A 22,843-nucleotide genomic window follows, 5' to 3' on the forward strand; every position below is an offset into this window, starting at 1 on the left:
GTGCGAGCAAGGAGGCCTACAAACATGACTCAGTTACACCAGCTCTGTCATGCGGAATGGGCCAAAATTCACCCAACTTATTGTGGGAAGGTTGTGGAAGGCTACCCGAAACGTTTGACCCAAGTTAAACAATTTGAAGGTAATGCTATCAAAAACTAATTGAGTGTATGTAAACTTCTTACCCACTGGGAATGTGATGAAAGAAATAAAAGCTAAAATAAATAATTCTCTCTACTATTATTCTGACATTTCACATTCTTAAAATAAAGTGGTGATCCTAACTGACCTATGACAGGGAATTTCTACTCGGATTAAATGTCAGGAATAGTGAAAAACTGAGTTTAAATGTATTTGGCAAAGGTGTATGTAAACTTTCGACTTCAACTGTATAGGTATGTTCATTAGAAGAACAAAAGCCTGGTGGATGGCTGTTACAGTACCTGGGGACTTGATGCCCATATGTGAGGGCATTATGTAGGACTGGCGATGGACCAGGGGCGAGGAAGGCAGGGAGATAGACTCTCCCTTAGCCAGCTTCCCCCTCGGCCTGCCCCTTGAGGGGTGGGGGTGGTGTGCACGGCTAGGCTCCTGGTAGTGGGTCACCCAAGCACCAACACCCCTTCGTTGGATACTGTGGCTGTGGTAATCAGTGACTACCGCTAGCGAGAGGAGAGGGAGATATAGTGAGAAAGGTGAGAGAGATTAAAAGGGGTCGGAAAAGAGAAGAGGGAGAGAGAGAACAAATTAAACTGTAATCAATAATTGGGCCTATCAAAAGGTGTATCTGGAAACGTAAAAGGATAATCCACCCCAAACCACTAATTCCTATGATTAACAGTGTTAAATAACACGAATATGTGAAAACAATATTTTCTGTGAACAAATGTTTAATTTTGTCGTTACAAAAAGGTTGGTAGCAACATGTGAAAATTGTAGTGGAAATCTGTTGCAGTTCAAGTCGACTACAAAACCCACAATGCCATGCTATCTGGGCTGCCTGGCTATTTAGCTAGCTAAGTAGCAAACGTATCTACACACAATAATACCAAAGTCAATATCAGCATGTGAAGTAGCTAGCTATCTGTAAAATTGCCTAAACCAACTGCACTAGCAATTTAGGAGTCTATCTAACAGAGTTCAAGCTGCAGTTCATCTCTGACTAGAGTGAGTGCAGAGGATGTTGCTATGGCAACACTGGCCCCATCCCACCTTTCCCACAGACAGGGCGCATTGTGGGATGGTACTTGAAAGAGAAACTGAGTTGAATCATTTGGTACACTGTTTAGATTGAGCACAAAGAAAGTGTTATTAAATGTGATAGTGTGTTATCCCCTATCTCCAATGAGGAGAACCATGTAGCTCTGACTCGTTCCGACACGATTTCCTGATTTCACAGATGGACCACTTAGAAGTTAAATCATGTTTTAATTATTTTTTTTTACTTACTGATAGAACATAGGCTTTCACCAAATTGACAGGAGTTTTATGATTTTTATTTCTAGGGGTGGGTTTTCCCTTTAAACAGGACCGTCAAATACATGTTTTGGAGCAATAATAAGTGGACGACAACCCCTTGCATTAAGAGACCGGATCTATTCTTGAAGTCTAGTAGTGGCCCTTGGAAGAGCGGACTGCCTACTAGCCGCTCAGGTCTTTGAGGGAAGTGTGTTCTGCTCTTGTCTCGTCCCTACGCTGAATGTAATCACTGCACCGTTGCAATGATGTTAACGGCGTGTGTGTGCATTGCAGTTGCTGGCTACGTCTGATGCATAGAGTGCAATAATAACACAGCACTAACGGGCGCTGGAGTAATATGTAATGCTACAGCAAAATGACATTAAAGCAGTCCGTTGAAATTTAGCATGGTTTATACAGTAACCTCCTTCCTGTGGAAGACAAGAGACAGATGGTCATCTACATTACATAATGCATTTGATCGACAATCTGCAAGGATACACACAGCCTTAAAAAGCAGAATTTACAGGTTATGGACAAAACCAACATTACTAGGTAGGGAGTTGCTATAACTTGATTATGATTAGTTATAAATTCAGGGCCCCTAATCGTGCTGCAAAGTTTCCATTCTCCTTCTCTGATGCCTCTGAGCGAGCCTCCAGGCCACAGCCTTGTGGGAAACATATGCTGCTCATCATGTAGTCAGGGAACAACTTTCTCTCTCAAGGCTTTTAATCCAATCCCAGTCAGCTTCACACGACGTATACCCATAGGCTTGCTTAGACCAGGGGTCGCCAATTACATTCAGCCGCGGGCCAATCTTTCCTTGAGCGGATGGTCGGGCGGCCGGAACATAGTTATAAATAATTTGTGCACTACAAAATGACCGCAATAATCCCAAACAGATATACTGTAGTATTAGACACAAAAAAATAATCATTTCAAACCTTGATTATATTGGGATACGATCACATATTTTCTCTATTTATGCGTGGGAATACTTGGGAACAGATTTCCTACATTAAAATCACTTTGAGAGGATTTCCTGGTGATTTTACAGCCTTTTATGTCCAACAACAAAAATGATTTAAAATGTACATGCCATTACTAGCATGGCAGTCCACCTTTTGGACTAAATCTAAGGACCTAGAGGTATTAATGATAGATTTAATGGTAGATGGTAGATGAGACTGACACAGTTCTCTGAGTTCTGTAGCTCGTCAACATTAGATGCATTAAATATTTCATGTGCAATATGCTGACTTTGTACCCATATATCTAGAGTGCCTTCTGATTTCCCCCAGACTTCTCTAGGGGTGAACACTCACGTTATGAGAAACTGACAACACCCTTGTTGTTCGCTCACAGAATGGAGCTAACTAGTAGCTACATAACTACTGGAAAGAAGCACGACTCCACAGTGGAAGCACACGAGGCCCAGCATCAATCTGAATAATAGATTATAGCCTACCAAAATAAAGAGGGTTGACTAAAATTATTTAGAACTGGCTAGAAAAAGCTATATACTGTAGTTATAACCCCCCCCCTTTCCCTCAGAACAGCCTCAATTCATCAGGGCATGGACTCTGCAAGGGGTTGAAAGCATTCCACAGGGATGCTGGCCCATTTTGACTCCTATGATTCCCACAGTTGTGTCAAGTTGGCTCGATGTCCTTTGGGTAGTGGACCATTCTTGATACACACGGGAAACTGTTGAGCGTGAAAAACCCGGCAGCGTTGCAGTTCTTGACACAAACCGGTGCGCATGGCATCTACTAGCATACCCTGTTCAAAAGGCATTTAAATATTTTGTTTGCCCCTTTGAATGGCACACATACACAATCCATGTCTCAATTGGCTCAAGGCTTAAAAATCCATTTTAAGCAGTCTCCTCCCTTTCATCTACACTGATTTGAAGTTGATTTAACAAGTGACACCAATAAGGGTCCATAGCTTCCACCTGGATGCACCTGGTCAGACTGTGTCATGGAAAGAGCAGGTGTTCTTACTAATTTTTGTATAGTCAGTGTACATCCCTCATGACCCAAAAAGTTATTGATCATTTCAGTATCTTCTTTTTGTGGGTCAGGGCTGTTTGTTTAACCCACTCCAACTTCTCGTGACACACTTTAGGTCCGAGAGGAACTTACAGCAGTGGGACGCGGCATTCACTCCTTAATTAGGCTAATTGAAATGGCTCTATACTCAAACACCCGGGGACAGAGAATTCAGAGCAGCCAAGTTGCTACCGTCTTCAATTAGTGCGAGTGCTACTAATGTCAAGGATTGGTTTCACTTCACCAGAAACGATGTCTGCCCCGAGACTGATACAACACAGATAGTACCCAGATTCCAGAATCATCCCCACGGCTCCAGAAATCCATCAGTTCCCTATTGGCAAAAATGTCAACCCATCCTTTTATCAACAAAATCATGTGACACTATTATAGTGAGTGAAAAGGTGTTTAGTAACCTGTCACAAATTGTAATGGTTACAGTGTTGTTTGTTCTCTGTCCTACCTGGATCCCTCCTGCTCCTCTTCTCTCCTTTCCTATTCCTCCCGAACACTGCTTTGAACATGTTCAACTGATTACAGGGAGTTCTGTGAAAGATAGTCAATACAAATATATTATTCCCTCTGCAAAAAGTGCTATTGTAGTAGCATGACCATATACTCCTAAATGAGGCAACACTAGTCATAGGAAGATATGGATTATGATGAGCTCTAACGTATCCTCATCAGGCACAGTGGTCTGGAATGAAACCTGACAAAAAGGAAAATGTGGAGAATGGTACAAATTAATGGATGCAGCTCAGTGTGAAATGGATTCCAGAATAGCAAAGGTGAATAGCAGAAAATGAGACTTGAAAACAAATGCGAGGCACATGCTGAAATACGTTTATTTCATCTAACGTTATTACTTACGAATTAATTCACACACGACACAGTAAAAAAACATTTTGTTGCAACAACTTTGACGCGTCACATGAACGATTATGTAAACTGTAACGTTGAACAATGTAACGGTTTGTCATGCCCCTGACACTTCACGCATCTAGAAGTTGGCCCACAAAACAGCCGACAACCTCACATTTAACAGTACAAGCAAAATATACCTGTTAAAAAAGAAGAGTCAAGTTTAGTTCGTCGACGTTTCTTCAATACAAGGCATTTCCCTCCATAGCTATAGGAATGTTGATTGCACGAGCGGAGATGTGATCCATCCTCGAAGTTGGAGTTGCTGATGAAAGGCTCTCTGTCGTGCGCTTTCTGGGAGCTGGGTGCGCGCGCCCTCGAAGTGAAGAACGTTTGGATGACAAAATAAATAAATAAAATCAGCAACACCTGCAATTCCATTCCACAGCTGATTTATTTAACAAAGCCTCATTTTCACAACTCTGAATCTTTTTTTAGTGTTTATGATACGCTCTTATTTAATCTTCATTCCCTTCCATTTGACACATGGCACATCTTTGCCAGTGTTGGACAACATACAACAGGGCGTTTTGGGGGGGAAATTCACACACTTAAATAAATCATTAAAAAATTCACTAGATATCATACATACACAGACTACACATTGAATACAGTAATGTTCTGTAACACAGCGTAACATTTTTTTTTTTTTTAATTCCTCTGTACAAATACTATTTGACATTTCACAGATATGACTTAATGATATATATTTGGCCAACATGGAAATTATTTATTTTACTCAAAAAACAAATTCACATTATTTTCCTTTTGCCTGTAGTCGATTCACCATGCTAGTTTTGAGATATTCGCAGCCTTTACTATATCCATAACTGTCTTAGTTGATCAATTACAGCTAACGTATATTGAACATCATGTTCATTTCTATTTTGAGTAAACTATCCCTTTAATGTTTATTTTTACGCAACACTTCTTCAGCACTCTCTCCATTCGCCACATTTCCAACCAAGCGGATGATTGGCTCTTATCCAACCAACCTCATCATAAAGCCAACAGACCTTTCTTACTGCTGAGAAACACTAGAACAAACTATCCTGTAATAGAACACGTTCTTTGGCTGACATTACACCACTCCAGAAAACAAGCTCTTTCCCACTGGAACCACACACACGAGAACACACACACACTCATGTTCTTTCTGTCTCTCACATTTCTCTTTCTATCTCACACACACGCACAAACATACTGATGAGTCAGTCCATGGTTCCTACATGGTTTCTCCACCCCTACACCCAGGAGTCAGGGGATCCAGTGTACTGGTTAGCCTTCTGAGAAGGCCTCCTCGTGGTGGAGTAGAAGTCCACGTAGTTAGTGGTGTTGGTATTGGATTTCAGTCTGTTAGATTGGGAGGTGTTGTATCGCTCTGTGGAGGTCAGGTTCTCTGGCTCGTCCTGGTAAGGCCCAGGCTCCTCCTCCCCGTAACCTTGCGGCGATGACAGATACATTCTGTAGTTGTTGTAAGTATTCCTATCCGGCTCGTCGGAGTAGAACACATCTTCCTGCTCGTAAAACAAAAGACAAATCCTTAAGACAAAATCAATCCCTTCAAGACAACAAACATGGGTCCTACATGAGAGTTGAGGGACTATTACACACAACCAGTGATGTAGTGGTAAAAAAATAAAATAATTGGTTGGTAATCTCTGATCGCAGTCCATAGTCCTATACTTTCAATGCATTTTTCCAGAAAAGGTGGGTAAACCCTCTTCCAAAACAAAAAATGTACCCTCCACTACACCACTGAACACAAATTGAAAGACCAAACCTTTAAGATACATTTAATCCCTTGAACACAAGACAGGCTCTACGCGGACTCTATGGGCACCACTACCCCCAATAAAGGACAATAGGGTTGTGTAATCTTATTTTAGGTAACTGAAAGAGAATTTAAAAGCCCAGTGCAGTCAGAATTGAGATTTTCCTGTGCTTTATATGCTTTTCCACACTATGAGTTCAGAATTATACTGTGAAATTGAACAAATTATGATAATGCCCTTTAAGTCTAAGAGCTGTTTGAAATGAATGAAGTTTCAGCCTGTTTGGGTGGGATGGAGTTTGAGTACCCGGTATGTCACCAGGTGGGAAATTAGTTAATAGACCAATTAAACCTCTGCCAAAAATAGCCTGTTTTCTCCACTCAGACCACTCAGACAGGCCTAGCTAAATTATTGCTAAGAAGCTATTGTTGTTAATTTTTGACACATTTAATTGAAAACAATCACAGTAAGATACTTGATTGTTACGCAGAAATTATTTCATATTGAGACAAAAACAGCTGCATTGGACCTTTAAGACAACAGAACCACAACATATTTGTGTCTTACCTGGGACCTAGGATAGTCCTCTCTTGATGGTGAGGAATAGGACCCGATAAAATATGGGGTTTGCTTTTCTGACCCTGAAAGTGAAAAACAAAGAGAATACAAACATGAGGCATTGTTTAACTCCACTCTGTGTATGAAACATTCAAAATATATACAAAATGTACAACGGAAAATATACTGGCGATTAAAAAGACCATCATGGCTTACCTGTGTACTGGTTTTTGTGTAAACTGTTGTCTCCATAATATGTATCGAGTTGCATAGATGACTGAGCTCTCTGGTAGTTAGAGCTGTGTCTTCTGATCCCTAACATGGCAGGAGAGGAGGTTGCACTACCACCTGAGAAGACATTCCATTCATTCAATCACTCAATCAACATTATATTTATAAACCACTGGTCAGAAAGTGCTTGACACTAACCCGGGCCTAGACCTCAAAGAGCAAGCGGAAGCATAGTGGCAGGGAACAAACCTCGAGAGGAAGCAAACCCGGAGGGAACATCCATTGTGGTGTGTGTTGATGAGTAGCTTGAACATGATAGTTGAGTGCTCTCACCTGATTGGCGGGGCACGGGGGACATCTGTAAGGTGCTAGTAGGCAGGGTTGGTTGAGACCTGTACCTGTCTCTCTCCAGAGTGGACACAGGAGTGATGAAATGACCGTGGTGCCATCCGTCCTACAACAGAGATAATCGCAACTCTCAGGACAGTTATATTTTACATCTGCAAAACTGGATTTTAAGGTATTTTATCAGAGATCACTTCAGTTTTTCCAAGGTAAAATGGAGCCAAGTCTCTAACTTTTGATATTAGTTAAGCGATTATACCAAAGCCACAGTGATCTGACCTGTTTGTAGAGGGTGCGCAGGTCCCTGTACTGCCACAGCGTGTTGAGGACCTGAGCGGCCGCCTTCACCACCTTCATAGAATACCCCTTCCCCCTGCCCTTACTGATGTCCACCAGCTTCTCGATGCCCCCCGTGTCTGCCAGGGCCTTGGCGTTCTCCATGTTCCTGCTGGTGACTTCGTGGAGCGTGCAGCAGACAGACGCCACCGTCTCGTCAGATAGCAGGGAGGGGCTTCCTCCAGGGAGACGGTTCACCAGGTCCCGCATCGCATACTTTCCTGGGAGGGGAGACAGGGGGCATGAAGGACTTATAAGTGTGTGTGTGAGAAAGAGAGAAAGAGAGAGAGTTTCTGTGTGTGTGTGTGTCTGACCTATAAGCTCCTTGTTCCTGCTGTCCAGGGCCATGTTCCTCAGAGCGGTGGCAACAGAGCAGACCACCCTGTCGTTGTCCATCCTCAGCAGCTCCACCAGGATAGGAAGCCCCTTCTCCTTGCGCACCGCCGCACGGATGTACGCCGCAAACTGCACACAGGGTATTATGATTTCTATCCTATTTTTATTTGACCTTTATTTACCCAGGAACGCCAATTATGTCATTACAGCACCATTATCATTCAATAACACCAGATAAACAGTGTAAAGCGATGCATAACAGACATGAGCGTCAGGTGGGGGTTGTTGGTCTCTTGCGAAATACATTTTCTCAATGAGACATCTTAATGAGACTAACCTGTATAAACAAAGGTTACAATGAAACAAAAAAAAGGGGTCCACCTTCCAGTTTCCAGCAGAGAGGTTCTGAAGGGATCCGGCAGAGCCCTCCAGGGTGGCAGGGTTGGAGCTCTCTGCCAGCAGGCTGAGGTAGGGCTTCACCACGGCCGGGTGCCACAGCATCTCTGCCCCCCGCGGAGGCTTACCAAACCCTGGGATGGGTCCCACGCCGTCCCACTGAAAGCATAATGAAGAGCATGAGCGGGATATAGGCAGTCAGTTCTAAATCAAATCTTGGAGGAGAAACACCACAGAATGGAAGAAACGTTGTCCTCTGTCGCAACACTAACTACCGAGTTCCAAACTGCCTCCGGAGCTTCATGAAATGGGTTTCCGTGGTCGAGCAGCCGCACACAAGCCTAAGATCAACATGCGCAATGCAAAGAGCCGGCTGGAGTGGTGTAAAGCTCGCTGCCATTGGACTCTGTTTGGTGGAGGAGGAATAATGGTCTGGGGCTGTTTTCATGGTTCGCGTTAGGCCCCTTAGTTCCAGTGAAGGGAAATCCTAACGCTACAACATACAGTGACGTTGTAGACGATTCTGTACTTTCAACTTTGTGGGAACAGTTTGGGGAAGGCCCTTTCCTGTTTCAGCATGACAAAGCCCCCCGTACATGAAGCGAGGTCAATACAGAACTGGTTTGTCGAGATCAGTGTGGAAGAACTTGACTGGCCTGCACAGAGCCCTGACCTCAACACCATCGAACACCTTTGTGATGAATTGGAAAGCCTACTGCGAGCCAGGCCTAATCACCCAACATCAGTTCCCGACCTCACTAGTGCTCGTGGCTGAATGGAAGCAAGTCCCCACAGCAATGTTCCAACATCTATTGGAAAGCCTTCCCAGAAGAGTGGAGGCAGTTATGTCAGCAATTTTTTATTTATTTTTATTTCACCTTTATTAAACCAGGTAGGCTAGTTGAGAACAAGTTCTCATTTGCAACTGCGACCTGGCCAAGATAAAGCATAGCAGTGTGAACAGACAACAACACAGAGTTACACATGGAGTAAACAATAGACAAGTCAATAACATGGTAGAAAAAAGAGAATCTATATACAATGTGTGCAAAAGGCATGAGGTAGGCAATAAATCGAATAATTACAATTTAGCAGATTAACACTGGAGTGATAAATCATCAGATGATCATGTGCAAGAAGAGATACTGGTGTGCAAAAGTGCAGAAAAGTAAAATAAATAAAAGCAGTATGGGGGTGAGGTAGGTAAATTGGGTGGGTAGTTTACAGATGGACTATGTACAGCTGCAGCGATCGGTTAGCTGCTCGGATAGCAGATTTTTAAAGTTGTTGAGGGAGATAAAAGTCTCCAACTTCAGAGATTTTTGCAATTCGTTCCAGTTGCAGGCAGCAGAGAACTGGAAGGAAAGGCGTCCAAATGAGGTTTTGGCTTTAGGGATGATCAGTGAGATACACCTGCTGGAGCGCGTGCTACGGGTGGGTGTAGCCATCGTGACCAGTGAACTGAGATAATGCGGCACTTTGCCTAGCATAGCCTTGTAGATGACCTGGAGCCAGTGGGTCTGACGACGAACATGTAGCGAGGGCCAGCCGACTAGGGCATACAGGTCGCAGTGGTGGGTCGTATAAGGTGCTTTAGTAACAAAACGGATGGCACTGTGATAAACTGCATCCAGTTTGCTGAGTAGAGTATTGGAGGCTATTTTGTAGATGACATCGCCGAAGTCGAGGATCGGTAGGATAGTCAGTTTTACTAGGGTAAGTTTGGCGGCGTGAGTGAAGGAGGCTTTGTTCCGGAATAGAAAGCCGACTCTAGATTTGATTTTGGATTGGAGATGTTTGATATGACTCTGGAAGGAGAGTTTGCAGTCTAGCCAGGCACCTAGGTACTTATAGATGTCCACATATTCTAGGTCGGAACCGTCCAGGGTGGTGATGCTAGTCGGGCGTGCGTGTGCAGGCATCGAACGGTTGAAAAGCATGCATTTGGTTTTGCTAGCGTTTAAGAGCAGTTGGAGGCCACGGAAGGAGTGTTGTATGGCATTGAAGCTCGTTTGGAGGTTAGATAGCACAGTGTCCAGGGAAGGGCCGGAAGTATACAGAATGGTGTCGTCTGCGTAGAGGTGGATCAGGGAATCGCCCGCAGCAAGAGCAACATCATTGATGTATACAGAGTAAAGAGTCGGCCCGAGAATTAAACCCTGTGGTACCCCCATGGAGACTGCCAGAGGACCGGACAACATGCCCTCCGATTTGACACACTGAACTCTGTCTGCAAAGTAGTTGGTGAACCAGGCAAGGCAGTCATTAGAAAAACCGAGGCTATTGAGTCTGCCGATAAGAATATGGTGATTGACAGAGTCGAAAGCCTTGGCCAGGTCGATGAAGACGGCTGCACAGTAATGTCTTTTATCGATGGCGGTTATGATATCGTTTAGTACCTTGAGCGTGGCTGAGGTGCACCCGTGACCGGCTCGGAAACCGGATTGCACAGCGGAGAAGGTACGGTGGGATTCGAGATGGTCAGTGATCTGTTTGTTGACTTGGCTTTCGAAGACCTTAGCTAGGCAGGGCAGGATGGATATAGCAATGGGGGGACCAACTCCATATTAATGCCCATGAGATGTTCGACGAGCAGGTGTCCAAATACTTAGTGTACATAGTGTATCTTAGCTAATGTTCTGTGTTAATTCTAACACATTTCCAGGCGCCTTTATCATAGGTGTCGGAGTGTGACTTAGCCAAGGAAAGCGGATAACCCCTACTATACACACACCTTATCATCCAGCCAGCCCCTTTTCTTCTTCTTCCTCTTCTTGCCCCAGCAGAGGTAGTCTAGGTCCTTACTGGGGGACCCGTAGCCCAGCAGGGCATCCAGTTCCTGAGTCCCCAGCAGGCGAGACGAGGGCATCTCTATCTCCAGACGGTAGGACAGGTTCCTCAGAGTACACACACAGTTCTCCACAATCTGGGAGAGGAGGGGGAAGCATTTCAGTGATGCACACAATATACACACACACACAAAGGGGGTAAGATCGGGAACTTCAAGTTGGGATAGCAGAGATGGGTGAGCAGATACTGAGTGAAGAGGACTGGTCTAATTCTGGGTAAAGTAGAGGGGGTTCAGGCGGGTGAGGTGCATGTCATTGTTTCTGGACTAGCCTAAATGTACTACTCTTATAGTAAGCCCACCTTGCTGTCGAAGTCAGAGGTACTAACGCAGGCCTTGAGGACATAGAGAAGTGAATCCACCAGCCCCTCACAACACCTCAGCTGACCCCTGGCCTCCTCTCCTGCTGAACTCAGGTTCCTGTAGCAATACACAGTAGAAAGGTGAACAATACATCCACTTATACAATACATTAAGGGTTACACACACACACACACACACACACACACACACACACACACACACACACACACACACACACACACACACACACACACACACACACACACACACACACACCATTTAGCAGACACTTTAATTTAAAGCGATGTACAGTCATCTGTTCTTACAGGGATGACTTCCTCACTCCTCACCTGAGGCAGCCGGTGGTGTTGCGCAGCAGGAGAGAGGAGTGGAACTTGGTCTCCTCTCGGTAGTTGCTGCTGCTCCAGCCGGAGTGGGGGATGACCACAGTGTTGGTCAGGGTGCTCAGAGCGTCCCTGATGATGGTCATCTTGACCGCGTCGCACGACGACAGGTTCCACAGCACCCCTAGTGGTAAACGGGGATAGGCACGGATGTAGTGAGCAGAGGACACGTGCTGAGGTGTGGCCATAAGGTTGTATGCAGTCATCCCTCACTTGATAATGCAGAGACAGGCAAGAAATACTGTATGAGCAAGCAGGCATATAGACCTAAATCTAGACCTCTCAAACTCAACTCTGGACCTCAAAGCCAGTTCCACTACGTTTTTCTCATTGTTCCCCTCTTATCAGGGACTGATTTAGACCTGGGACACCAGGTGGGTACAATGAATGAACAGGTAGAACAGAAAACCAGCAGGCTCCGGACCTCATAGGGTAAGAGTTGAATACCTCTGGTCTAGACAGCCATAAAAACAGGCAGACAGCAAAAAAAAAAAGACAGAGACAGACAGTGAGGCAGAGAAACGTACCAGTGACCAGCTCCCGGACTTCGTTGTCGGTGGTCTTCCTCAGCAGTCTGAGCAGAGCGGGGACGCCACCAGAGTTCCTCAGGGCAACCTTGTTGTCGTCTGTAGCCTTCCCATAAACCAGGTTCCTCAGGGCTCCGCAGGAACTCTTCTGCACCTCCACAGCTTTGTGGTCCAGCAGGTCCACCAGGTGCTGGATACCTCCCAGGTGACATACCTGTTAGAAGAGGGTCAAGGTCACACACACCTGGAGCTGACAAAAAAAGTATAATCAATAACACAGTTACTTAAGCAAGAAGGCCCGAGGGGGTGTGGTATATGGCCAATTTACCACGCCTAAGGGCTGTTCCCTAGCACGACGCAACGTAGAGTGCCTGTATACAGCCCTTAGCCGTGGTATATTGGCAATATACCACAAACCACCGAGGTGCCTTATTGCTATTATAAACTGGTAACCAATGTAATTAGAACAGTAAACCATATTTTTGTCATACCCGTGGTATGCATTCAGGGGTCAAACCACCCAGTTTATATTCATGTTTTTAGGACTATCCTTTGTATTAATTCACTTTTTACTGCAGTGGGCTAAATCAGGGTCACACAGAGTGATTCTTGGTAGTCTTTAACCAATCTACTCTGAAACAAAAGTATACACCTCACAGACATGGTTATGGGCTTAAAGTAAATAAGACAACTGTACCATGTCAGATATAGAGTTGAACTGTATTACATTTTGAGTTTGCATCCCAATATCACACATCACAGAAGACTGAAATATAACAAAACCGTTTGACATTTTCTGAAAATATATATATATATTTTTTTAAATTATGAAATTGTGAAAAATATTAATGACATTCCACCCATGACACCACTAGAGTGCGATTTGGTCATTCGACTGCAGAAAAGGGTTGTGTTTGCGCTTTCAAATCCTCTCTAGGGAAGGACTTCCCATCCCCATATAGTCTGTGTGATCATACACGTCAGCTGAGAGGTTAGGAACAGACAGGGACAGACGGGCATCCGGTTACCTCCACTTTGATGCGGTTGTCTCCGTAACACAGGTGCTGGAGGTAGGCTGCAGCGTTGGCCTGGACCGAGGGGAAGTGATGCTGCAGCATGTGGATCACCTCAGGAAGATCGGGGTCACGCCACGCAAACTCCCTACAGAGGGCGGGGAGGGAGAGCGAGCGGGAGGGAGGGAGAGAGATATAGAGGGAGAGAAAGAGATAGCAGGAGAGATAAGGGTAAAGAGGGAGAGAAAGAGATGGTAGGAGAGAGATAAGGGGAGAGGGAGAGAAAGAGATGGTAGGAGAGAGATAAGGGAAGAGGGAGAGAAAGTAAGTCTAAAAGCAATTTTCAATCTATCGCTTCCAACATCAATGACACGTCATTTGATTTGAGTTCATCAACAACATGTCTGGATGTAATCATCACGTGGCTCGACGTGTGAGTGTGTGATGGTGCGTTGTGTATTTGTACCTAGGATCCTTTTGTATACTGTCTATGGAGGGGGACCTTGTGGCAGCCCTGTCGACCAGACCAGAGTGCCTGGAGAAAGAGGTCTCATTGGGCCCCTGTCCCTGCTGGGAGACCCTGTAGGGGTCTGCGTATGAACCTGCGGTGTTCATCCCATAGCTGCTTCTTTGGTACGCCAGCGTGCTGCAATGGCTTGTGGTCCTCTGGAGGGTCCGCTGAAGGTTCTCCGCACCTAGGAATACAAAGACGCAGATATATTCAGGATGGGTCGTAGCCGACACACACATACACACTTCTCCACTTCGCGTCTGTATAACTGCATCGCCATGTGTCTTAGAAAAGACAGCCCACATATGAGTATCTTGTTGACTGTAGATAACAAACTAGTCATTACACACCGTGCAAGTCTCTGGTCCCAATGGTTCTAGCCATGTGCAGTTGTGTCTGCTACTAGTGTGTTGCAGTACCCGTGAGTGTCCTGTAGATAGCGCTGTGCGATCCGTGGTGGGCGTGGGTGGGGCTGTGATACAGGGGGCTTTGGAAGGCTCTGTCGTCGTAGACAGGCGTGACGTGGCAGTCAGGAGACATGGCCATCCTCATATCCTGGTCCAGTGGGCTGTGGTGAGTGGCGTAGGAGCTGTGCAGGCCTGGACACACGCACAGCAGGAGAACATGAATAGTCATGACATTATTTACACTGTCAGCTGTCAAGATGGGCTTGGAGGACAATGTTGTGGGTGATGGAAGGTGGAGAAATGGGGGTGAATTTCTTCGTCAACCCTAAAATCAACCTTAAATTAATATTACAATCTGTAATCAGTTGTGTCGTATGTTGGTTGTGAATGGTTCATTCGAGGCTGCTGTACAGTGTAAAAGTAGATCTATCTTCATGGTTGAGGTTGATGTAAGTGGTTTAGTATTTTATTAGGATCCCCATTAACTACTACCAAGGCAGCAGCTACTATTCCTGGGGTCCGAACAGTTACATCACAACAAAACAACAGCCTACATCATTAAATAAAACAATACAACATACAAGACATTATTACTGTAATATTACAATATAAAATCCACAATACCATAACATTACAATGTGTGTGTGTAGAGTGTCTGTGTTCGAGTGTGTATGCTTGTGTTTGTGTGTGTGTGTGTGTGTGTGTGTGTGTGTGTCTCTTCACAGTCCCCAAGTCCAGAACAGACTCTGGGGAAAGACGCGGTACTAAATAGAACCATGATCATGTGGAACAATTTCACATCTTGGATGGTGGAACCTCTTTAAAAGCTCAACTTATTGAGATGTACTGTGCAGTAACAAGAATCCCCTGCATGCCTCTGCCTCAATGTAATGAGCTGTAAAAGGCTATGCTTTATGGTTCTCCAGGGCGCACTTGATTTACTTTGCCAACAGGCTCCTTTCTTTTGGCCCTGTAAAATAGATGGAAACCAATCCATGCTGCTTTGTCATTTACCAAACACCCCCACAGCAGAGCAGTGCTCTGAATGACTCTGGCGACGCCTCAAATGGCACCCTATTGCCTATATAGTGCACTACTTTTGCCCAGAGCCCTATGGTTAACCTCCGAACAAGGGATTTATAAAACAGGGCTATGTGGGTCAGTAGGGTAGGCTCAGTGATATGATGCGCTGCAGGATGGATCAGGATAAAGGACAAAACACATTTCTCTGTCGCCACACTACAGATCTAGTATTTAGTTCATATAATCCCTTTCAAACAGAAACCAATGGATCTCTACAGAGCTAAATCGATTCAGAAAGGCAAGTTCTCCGCACGTAAATAAGGAGAGACTGGGACCGTTTTACCCTTTTCAATAATATTTTTCCTACCCTTTAACCAGCATAAAATGACCCTTTAAAGCTAGAATCTTTACTTGCCACATCAATTTTTGGACTTATAAAGGAATGATACTGTATGCACCCATTGATTCTTGAAGAATATAACTTAAATAAATGCCTCATGAACTTGGTTCAATAGTTACAGGCCTACCCCTTCAGAACCAAAAATATAAGCTTTTTATACTCCAATGTTTGTAAACAAAGCTAATGTAAATAAACACTGTATAGCAGGGTTCCCCAACTAGTGGCCTGCATAAAAGAGATACTGTATATGAGATCGTATACAAATGTAAGCAAGGTTAGACATTATGAAGTTTTGGTCAAATATTATAACGGTTTGGGCTTCTTGCGGTCAATTTGCAGGCTACAAATGATTTGTAATTATGTTCCGGCCCTCTGACCATCCCCTCAGAAAAAATCCTCCCGCGGCTTAATCTAGTTGATGATCCCTGCTGTATAGCCTGAAAACATGGTTAAAACTACTATTATTATGTTGATGGATGGTCAGTCCTTGCATGCATAGCTTTGAGAGTGGTTCAATTTATCCAGGCCCATCCCTCAGCTTTTTACCAAAACACAGGCGGGTGACAGCTTTGTTTGTTATTGTTTTAATTAAGGATTCCAGCTTTAAGTGCATGTGTGTGTGTGTGTGTATGCATGAACGTGTGAGCATGTGTGTGTTTCGAGGCAGAGTCCTGCTGTATGACTAACCAGTGAGGCTGTCAGGCCGTGACAGAGGCAGGGCGGTCCTCTCGTAGAGCCCGTAGGCGTCATGTATGTAGGGGAGAGCCTGAGCCCCCTGGCGGGGCAGTGTGGAACCGTAGTGCTGGGGCACAGCCGTCATACAGGACCTCAGAGGAGAACCAGACAGCCCCCTACCCTCCACCAGAGACAGTGTAGACCCCAGGCGCCCGGAGACACTACCCATCGCCTGTTGAGGTGAGGTGGCATGACTGGCGCTCCCTGGAAGGGGGCTGGTCCGGAGAGGAGAGTCACCGTTCCCGTTCCTCTGGTGGGTGGGGGAGTAAGGAGAGGTGGCGCGCTGGAAGGAAGGGGTGGTGCCTGGACCGGGCAGGGAGGAGGGGGGCATGGTGGTCCCAGGGAAGATGCTGGCGAGGGGTTTGGGCTCGGTGAGGATGGGTGAGCCGTAGGCGCTGCCGCCCTGGGAGGTGCGGAGAGAGACCCGGGACGGGGACACGGCGCCCCCCACACCACACACAGGAGACTGGCCCCGGGAGGAGAGGGAGCCCATCCTCCTCATCACCCGCCCTGACGCTGAGACCTGGGATAGGAGGGATGCAGGAAGCAGGGTGAGTGGGGGAGAGATATGGACAAGGCAAGACACACAGGAAAGCCAATTCAGTCCTTGATACATATGGTTATCTTTAACTTTGAGTTGCATACAGTTTGAGTAGGTTAACTAAGATATTATATAAATGGGCAGGCTTTTAAAAGGTTATATAATATGAATACGTGGGCATATAAATAGGTTGTCTGTCTCTTCACAGAAGGTGGGTTAGTGTATATTGGCTACCTGTGCGGAGGCCTGTCCCTCTGCCCGGGAGCTCCTGCTGTGACTGGGGCTTCCCCTGGGGCCGCTGCCTGACAGCACGTGTCTGGGATCTGACAGAACCACGTTCTCTCTGCTCACACTGTAGTAACTCATACTGCTGTCCTGGTAGCCACTGTCTGCATACGACGTCATATGGGCCACAGATCCTGTGAGAGGGAGGCGAGGGGAGAGGTAGAGGAGAAAGAGAGGAGAAAGATGGGAGGGAGGGAGGGAGGGAGGAGAGGAAGCAGAGGACAGAATGATGTTTGCCTTGTTGGTCTTCAGGTCTATTTCAGAGCTAGGCTACACAGTGAATGAGCATTTATGCAATCAATACATTCATAATGAATACAGCATCCCACGGTATGTAAAAGATAAGTGCCCATTTAAAGAAGTATTGTCACTAAGTTACGGAATGTGCCCGCTTAGGCTGATATACTGTTTATTGTGCATTTTATGGCAAAATTAACGCTGTCGTTACATTAGTTGTAGATGTTGTCTTAATATTTAATTAGTAAACCACTGCTACGTTATATACTGCATGTTGTGTCGCAGTACCTGGTATACTTTGATGTTATTCCACAGCTACTTTTTATTTCAAAGAATTTTCTGTCTTTTGATTTCAAAGCATTTTCATTTTTTTTTTTTTTTAAAGCATTTCTGCCTTTTGACTTTCAAACCTTTTCTCCCCCTTTTTGATGTCATCATTCCTGCGAGTTAAAAAACAAACAAAAATAATTCCATCTAGCCCTAAACACTCTATATTCTCTACGCTAAATCTAAACTGTCCAAAAAAAAATGAAGAAGAAGGCAGATGAAAAAGAGGATGCAGGAAGTAACAGACCCTCACTGTCATGCAGGGATGCCCTCTCCACTTCGGGGAGGTAGAGTGACCCGTGACCCTGATCAGCTCGGAAGAGACGGGAGGGTGACTGGTGAGAGCTGTCCATTACAGCAGCCCGGTGCTCTCCCGTATCAGACACATCTACTGAGGAAAACAAGATGGCGTCATGTCAACCTGTGTCCTGTGATCGCTATCGAGATTGTTTAAAATCCCAGGAGATTGGTGGCACCTTAACTGGGGAGAACGGTCTCGTGGTAATGACTGGAGCAGAATAAGTGGAATGGTATCAAACACATGGTTTCCATGGTTTCCGGGTGTTTGATGCCATTTCATTTGCTCAATTCCAGCCCTTATTATGAGCCGTCCTCCCCTCACCAGCCTCCTGTGCTATAAACGTAACTTACCTCAAAAGCAGTTTATGATGGGACTCGCTACATGCCCTTGTACCTGCACTTCCATTGAGCAACCCTATGGGTGTCTACACAATAGGATTTCAATAGGGGTCAATGTGATTTTAATATGGGAGAAGCTGTACCTGTGGATCTCCAAGCAAAGGACTTCTCTGATGAGTCGCTGTAAAGAAGAGAAGGTAGTAAAATAATGGAGGGAAGGGGGTGGGGCAGGACAGGCATGGCGAGGAGATGAGAGCTAGATCAACATGACAGTTTACAATTTAATCCTGTGCTTGTATTTGTGTGTGTTGCATGTTGTGCGTTCAGTGAGCCTGGATAAAGGCATTACTGTAGCTACTCATCATCAGTAGCTCCAATGTAGGTGACATGCTGAGAAACAGGGTCAGGGCTTTGTGTGTGTGTGTGTGTGTGTGTGTGTGTGTGTGTGTGTGTGTGTGTGTGTGTGTGTGTGTGTGTGTGTGTGTGTGTGTGTGAGTGTGTGTGTGTGTGAGTGTGTGTGTGAGTGTGTGTGTGAGTGTGTATGTGAGCGCGTTTGTGTACCTGCTACTGGCATCATCCTCATCGGCAGGCGACTCAGCTCCCAGCATGCACCTCTCCAGTTGACTGGCGACGATCTGACGCTCCTCCTCCAGCTCCCGGGTCAGACGCTCAAACTGGAGCTCCTACGGCAACACGGAAGGGACAAACGGTAGAATCATACTCGTCGAATGACACTTTCTTTCACTGACACTGTGATAACAATAACCAAGGTACACAGCCTTTGGCATGCTCACTCTGCGTCGATTTTAGAGCATTTGAATGTTTGACCTGTAAAATATCTATGGTCAAAATGAATAAGTCAACAAAAGAGGCTTTGTGGCATTAAGGTCAGAGCTACTCAGATTCATCAGGCAGATTTCCCGCTGAACAGGGATGAATGTTTCTTCATTTGTTTGTTACAAGTCAACATTATTATAAGAATTCAATTAAAAACCCTTCAGTGCTACAAATGTCTAGACATGTGTATATAGACTAGGCAGACTTTATAGGCCATGAGGTGAGACTAACCGCTAAATGACGAAGCATCATCTAATGGAAGCAATCAGTGGCACAGTGGCAGCCAGCCACCAGCTTGAGCAGGATGGGTTCTTATCAGGATGGGGTCCTGCCAATGACAAATGCCCATGCCAAGCAGTACCAGGTTGTGTCTAGTACTGTACCAGCTGAGTGGTGAACTGGAGGGGTCACTGACTGACTGCCCATTGTCACAGGGTCACAAACACAAAGTGTCTCTGTCTAGTGAGAGGCGTCGACCCCGGAAGCTCAGATCCTGTCTGATGTACAGACACCAGAGAGAACCAGACGACTTCTGCAACACACTGGAATCCTGCAAACCCACAGGAATGTCAGCCAAAGACAGAGTGAGTGAGTGCAACACACACACAGAGAGCACACACACACACTCACACCAGAGAATTACTGGGCTCAACCAAGCACATCACACAAGCAAACACACACACAATAAATACAAGGGGGGGGACACACACACACACACACGCACTCCCTGACAGCTGTCTAACTTCAACAGTTTGCAGCGCATTAGGGACCTTAGTGAAATACGGGCAGGGCAGCAGGGTGGGTGATGTAACTGGATTGAACCAGCCTGGCTGGCCTGGTGCTTTAACTCCACCTACAGATCGAGATTAGGATAGAGATGAGAGATGGACCATTCCCGGGAAAACTAAAACAGCGGGGCACAGTGTTCATCCTACATACTGGTACCAAACATTCCATGACAACAACAAGAAAACCGTCAAGACTTAATTCTTACTAGAACGTCTTGTTCTCTTGGGACTTTTGGCACTAACATGGCATCCGCTGATTTTTCAAATGTCTTACTGGGTTTGCCAATTTCTGAATGGCTACTTGCTCCTTCAGCCTACTGTTTGCTACAGCATCCGATGGACTCCTACTGCTATTCAGTATGAAAATGCTGATTTTGCACAGATTACTACTGCGGCTCATCATACTAGTGCAGTTAGCTGACCCCCACACTTCTGCTGACTCTTTACAAAATCGGACAGAATTCAAGCGAGAAACCCATTAGAAAGCACTTCGCCTAAAGCTTTAGGTGTCGAAATACGTCAAAACAGCACGGCCATACTCACGCAGCAATACAGTTTACCCAACAACAACAGGAATGAATCCATTTTTTTTTTTAACTAAAAGATACATGAAAATCTATAAAATCTCATCAGGAAGACACTTCCAGTTTTCAGAATGAGACGACAATGAAAAAGATACTACATTCATTTACAGTTTTGTGACGGGTTTGATTGAACGTCTGGGATATTGTGACATTCGCGTTAGTCATCCCTCATTTCTGTACTAGCACTCAGGAGGACAGAACAGCGAGGCAGCCTACACTGTACATCTGTAAATCCTCTCTGTAAGCACTCTGCCTCCCCACAATTCTGATTGAGCGACAGTCTCAGAAAACACTGCTTGATCAATGGAGGTTATCTCCTTGTACATTCTAGCATCTCTAAATGCATAATATAACAGCAGAGCGGAAAAGGGGAGGGACAAAGACTCATAGAACTAGAACGAGATGGGGAAAGAGAGAGAGAGAGAGAGAGACAGAGAGAGAGACAGAGAGAGAGAGAGAGAGAGAGAGACAGAGAGAGAGAGAGAGAGAGAGAGAGAGAGAGAGAGACAGAGAGAGAGAGAGAGAGAGAGAGAGAGAGAGAGAGAGAGAGAGACAGAGACAGAGAGAGACAGAGAGAGACAGAGAGAGACAGAGAGAGACAGAGAGAGACAGACAGAGAGACAGACAGAGAGACAGAGAGAGAGAGAGAGACAGAGAGAAAGACAGTACGAGAGGAGCAAAGGAGGGAGCTAGTCATACCTGTTCTTTGACCGAGGCCAGTAGGTTGTTGGTGCTGGTGTCTGCTTGGCTGTGCCCGCTCGGTCCCTCTCTGGCCGGCAGAGACCCTTCCCCCTCCTCCCCCATCTCCGCTGCCCGCTGCTCCGGAGATGGCATCCTCCACCCTCTCTGCCCTGTGGAGACATGCCCAGTACACATTACACAGACAATATGTTACTGTCCAGCACTAAAACCCAAACAAGGACTGCAGTGCATGGAAGGCCCAATTGCTTGCCATGTCATTTTGCTACTTATTGGCAATGCATGCATGCACTTCCACCAATGTGACAGGCTGAGAAGCACTGCACAGCACTTCAACTAGAAGCCTGTGTACAATAGCAATACAATTACTACAGCCACTGTCAATGGGATGTCAGCTCTCCCAATGCAAGATGATGCTGCATTACGTCAGGGCATTGGTGCAGCCAGTTCAATGAAAATGGACTGTGAGGTCAATGCATCATAGTATGATGATACACTGAAGCTATAAACCCATGACAGATACATTGTAACAAACAAAATCACCGTGTTTGAAGTTTGAACACGCAAGAGAAAATGTACACGGCGCATATGGATATTGAGAAGGTGAATCATCCGACTCTACCTAGGTTAAAATGATAGGAATCATGTATTTACAATTCTGCAACAGCTGCTTACTTACGAGGCACGAGCTAGTGCGATTCCTTAGCCGCCAGATGTTGCTGATGTACTGTTCAGGGTATACGTCCGTCAGGAATCCATTTTCCATACGACCGCGACAGCTTCATTTTGCAAACAGTGTCGCTAAGACTACATTACTACTTCATCCGTTAGCAATTATTCAAGCAATATTCCATGCATTGGCGAATGTCAATATTATTATTTATGTATCTGCCTTGGCTGTCCAAAATCTACCCAGCTACGGTGCAATTGACTTCTGTGGCACCCACCCACGATTCAGGATAGATGTGACGTCACCATGCGGTTTGTACACGGAGGTATTTATATGGTAATTCGCTGGGGCCATAGGAATACAACACACTGTTTTCACCGTACAAAATAATAGTTTAATCAACAGATATATGACATTTAAAGTGGTGTTTTTTCCCCAAATAAATATTGAATGAAATGAATATGCTATCATATTTTATTGTTGTAATGTAATGAGCCATATGAATAGAATGAATTTGATTGCATATTATTTCTGTTCTATAACCTGTACGAAGCTATGTGATAGTTTTATATTGTACTTGTCAATAGGCATGATTATTAACACTAGTACTGTTCTGACAGTGTAGCTAATTACCACTTAATCAAGAAAGAGCACG

General features: G+C 45.2%; 2 protein-coding genes across 4 annotated transcripts in view; both read right to left on the minus strand.

Moving 5' to 3' along the window:
- Positions 1–4,710, minus strand: part of LOC129859616 (protein TANC1-like) — a 52,372-nt gene extending 47,662 nt beyond the window's left edge. The window contains exons 1-3 of the mRNA XM_055929638.1: positions 4,574–4,710; positions 3,976–4,058; positions 441–659 (exon numbers count right to left, since the gene is read on the minus strand). Coding sequence (XP_055785613.1) covers positions 441–659; positions 3,976–4,036 — 280 coding nt within the window. The 5' untranslated portion in view covers positions 4,037–4,058; positions 4,574–4,710. The remainder of the gene's footprint in view (positions 1–440; positions 660–3,975; positions 4,059–4,573) is intronic.
- A 98-nt stretch (positions 4,711–4,808) lies between these two features.
- LOC129859617 (plakophilin-4-like) lies at positions 4,809–22,508 on the minus strand. Of its 3 annotated transcripts, none has more exons than XM_055929642.1 (21): positions 22,198–22,508; positions 21,519–21,670; positions 19,172–19,293; positions 18,754–18,791; positions 18,219–18,359; positions 17,357–17,541; positions 16,534–17,104; positions 14,436–14,615; positions 13,972–14,200; positions 13,521–13,653; positions 12,493–12,706; positions 11,912–12,089; positions 11,561–11,678; positions 11,145–11,336; positions 8,396–8,569; positions 7,993–8,143; positions 7,622–7,899; positions 7,331–7,451; positions 6,983–7,114; positions 6,776–6,849; positions 4,809–5,950 (listed from the first exon to the last, which is right to left on the minus strand). In XM_055929642.1, the coding sequence occupies exons 2-21, from the start codon at positions 21,651–21,653 to the stop codon at positions 5,678–5,680; spliced, it is 3,639 nt and encodes a 1,212-aa protein (XP_055785617.1). In that variant the 5' UTR covers positions 21,654–21,670; positions 22,198–22,508; the 3' UTR covers positions 4,809–5,677. The 3 variants fall into 3 exon arrangements, with proteins under 3 accessions (XP_055785617.1, XP_055785618.1, XP_055785616.1); XM_055929643.1 differs by having other exon boundaries at positions 18,225–18,362; XM_055929641.1 differs by having other exon boundaries at positions 18,219–18,362.
- Positions 22,509–22,843: the final 335 nt, after the last annotated feature.

This window comes from Salvelinus fontinalis, chromosome 7, assembly GCF_029448725.1.
Source record: "Salvelinus fontinalis isolate EN_2023a chromosome 7, ASM2944872v1, whole genome shotgun sequence".
Lineage (NCBI taxonomy): Eukaryota > Metazoa > Chordata > Actinopteri > Salmoniformes > Salmonidae > Salvelinus > Salvelinus fontinalis.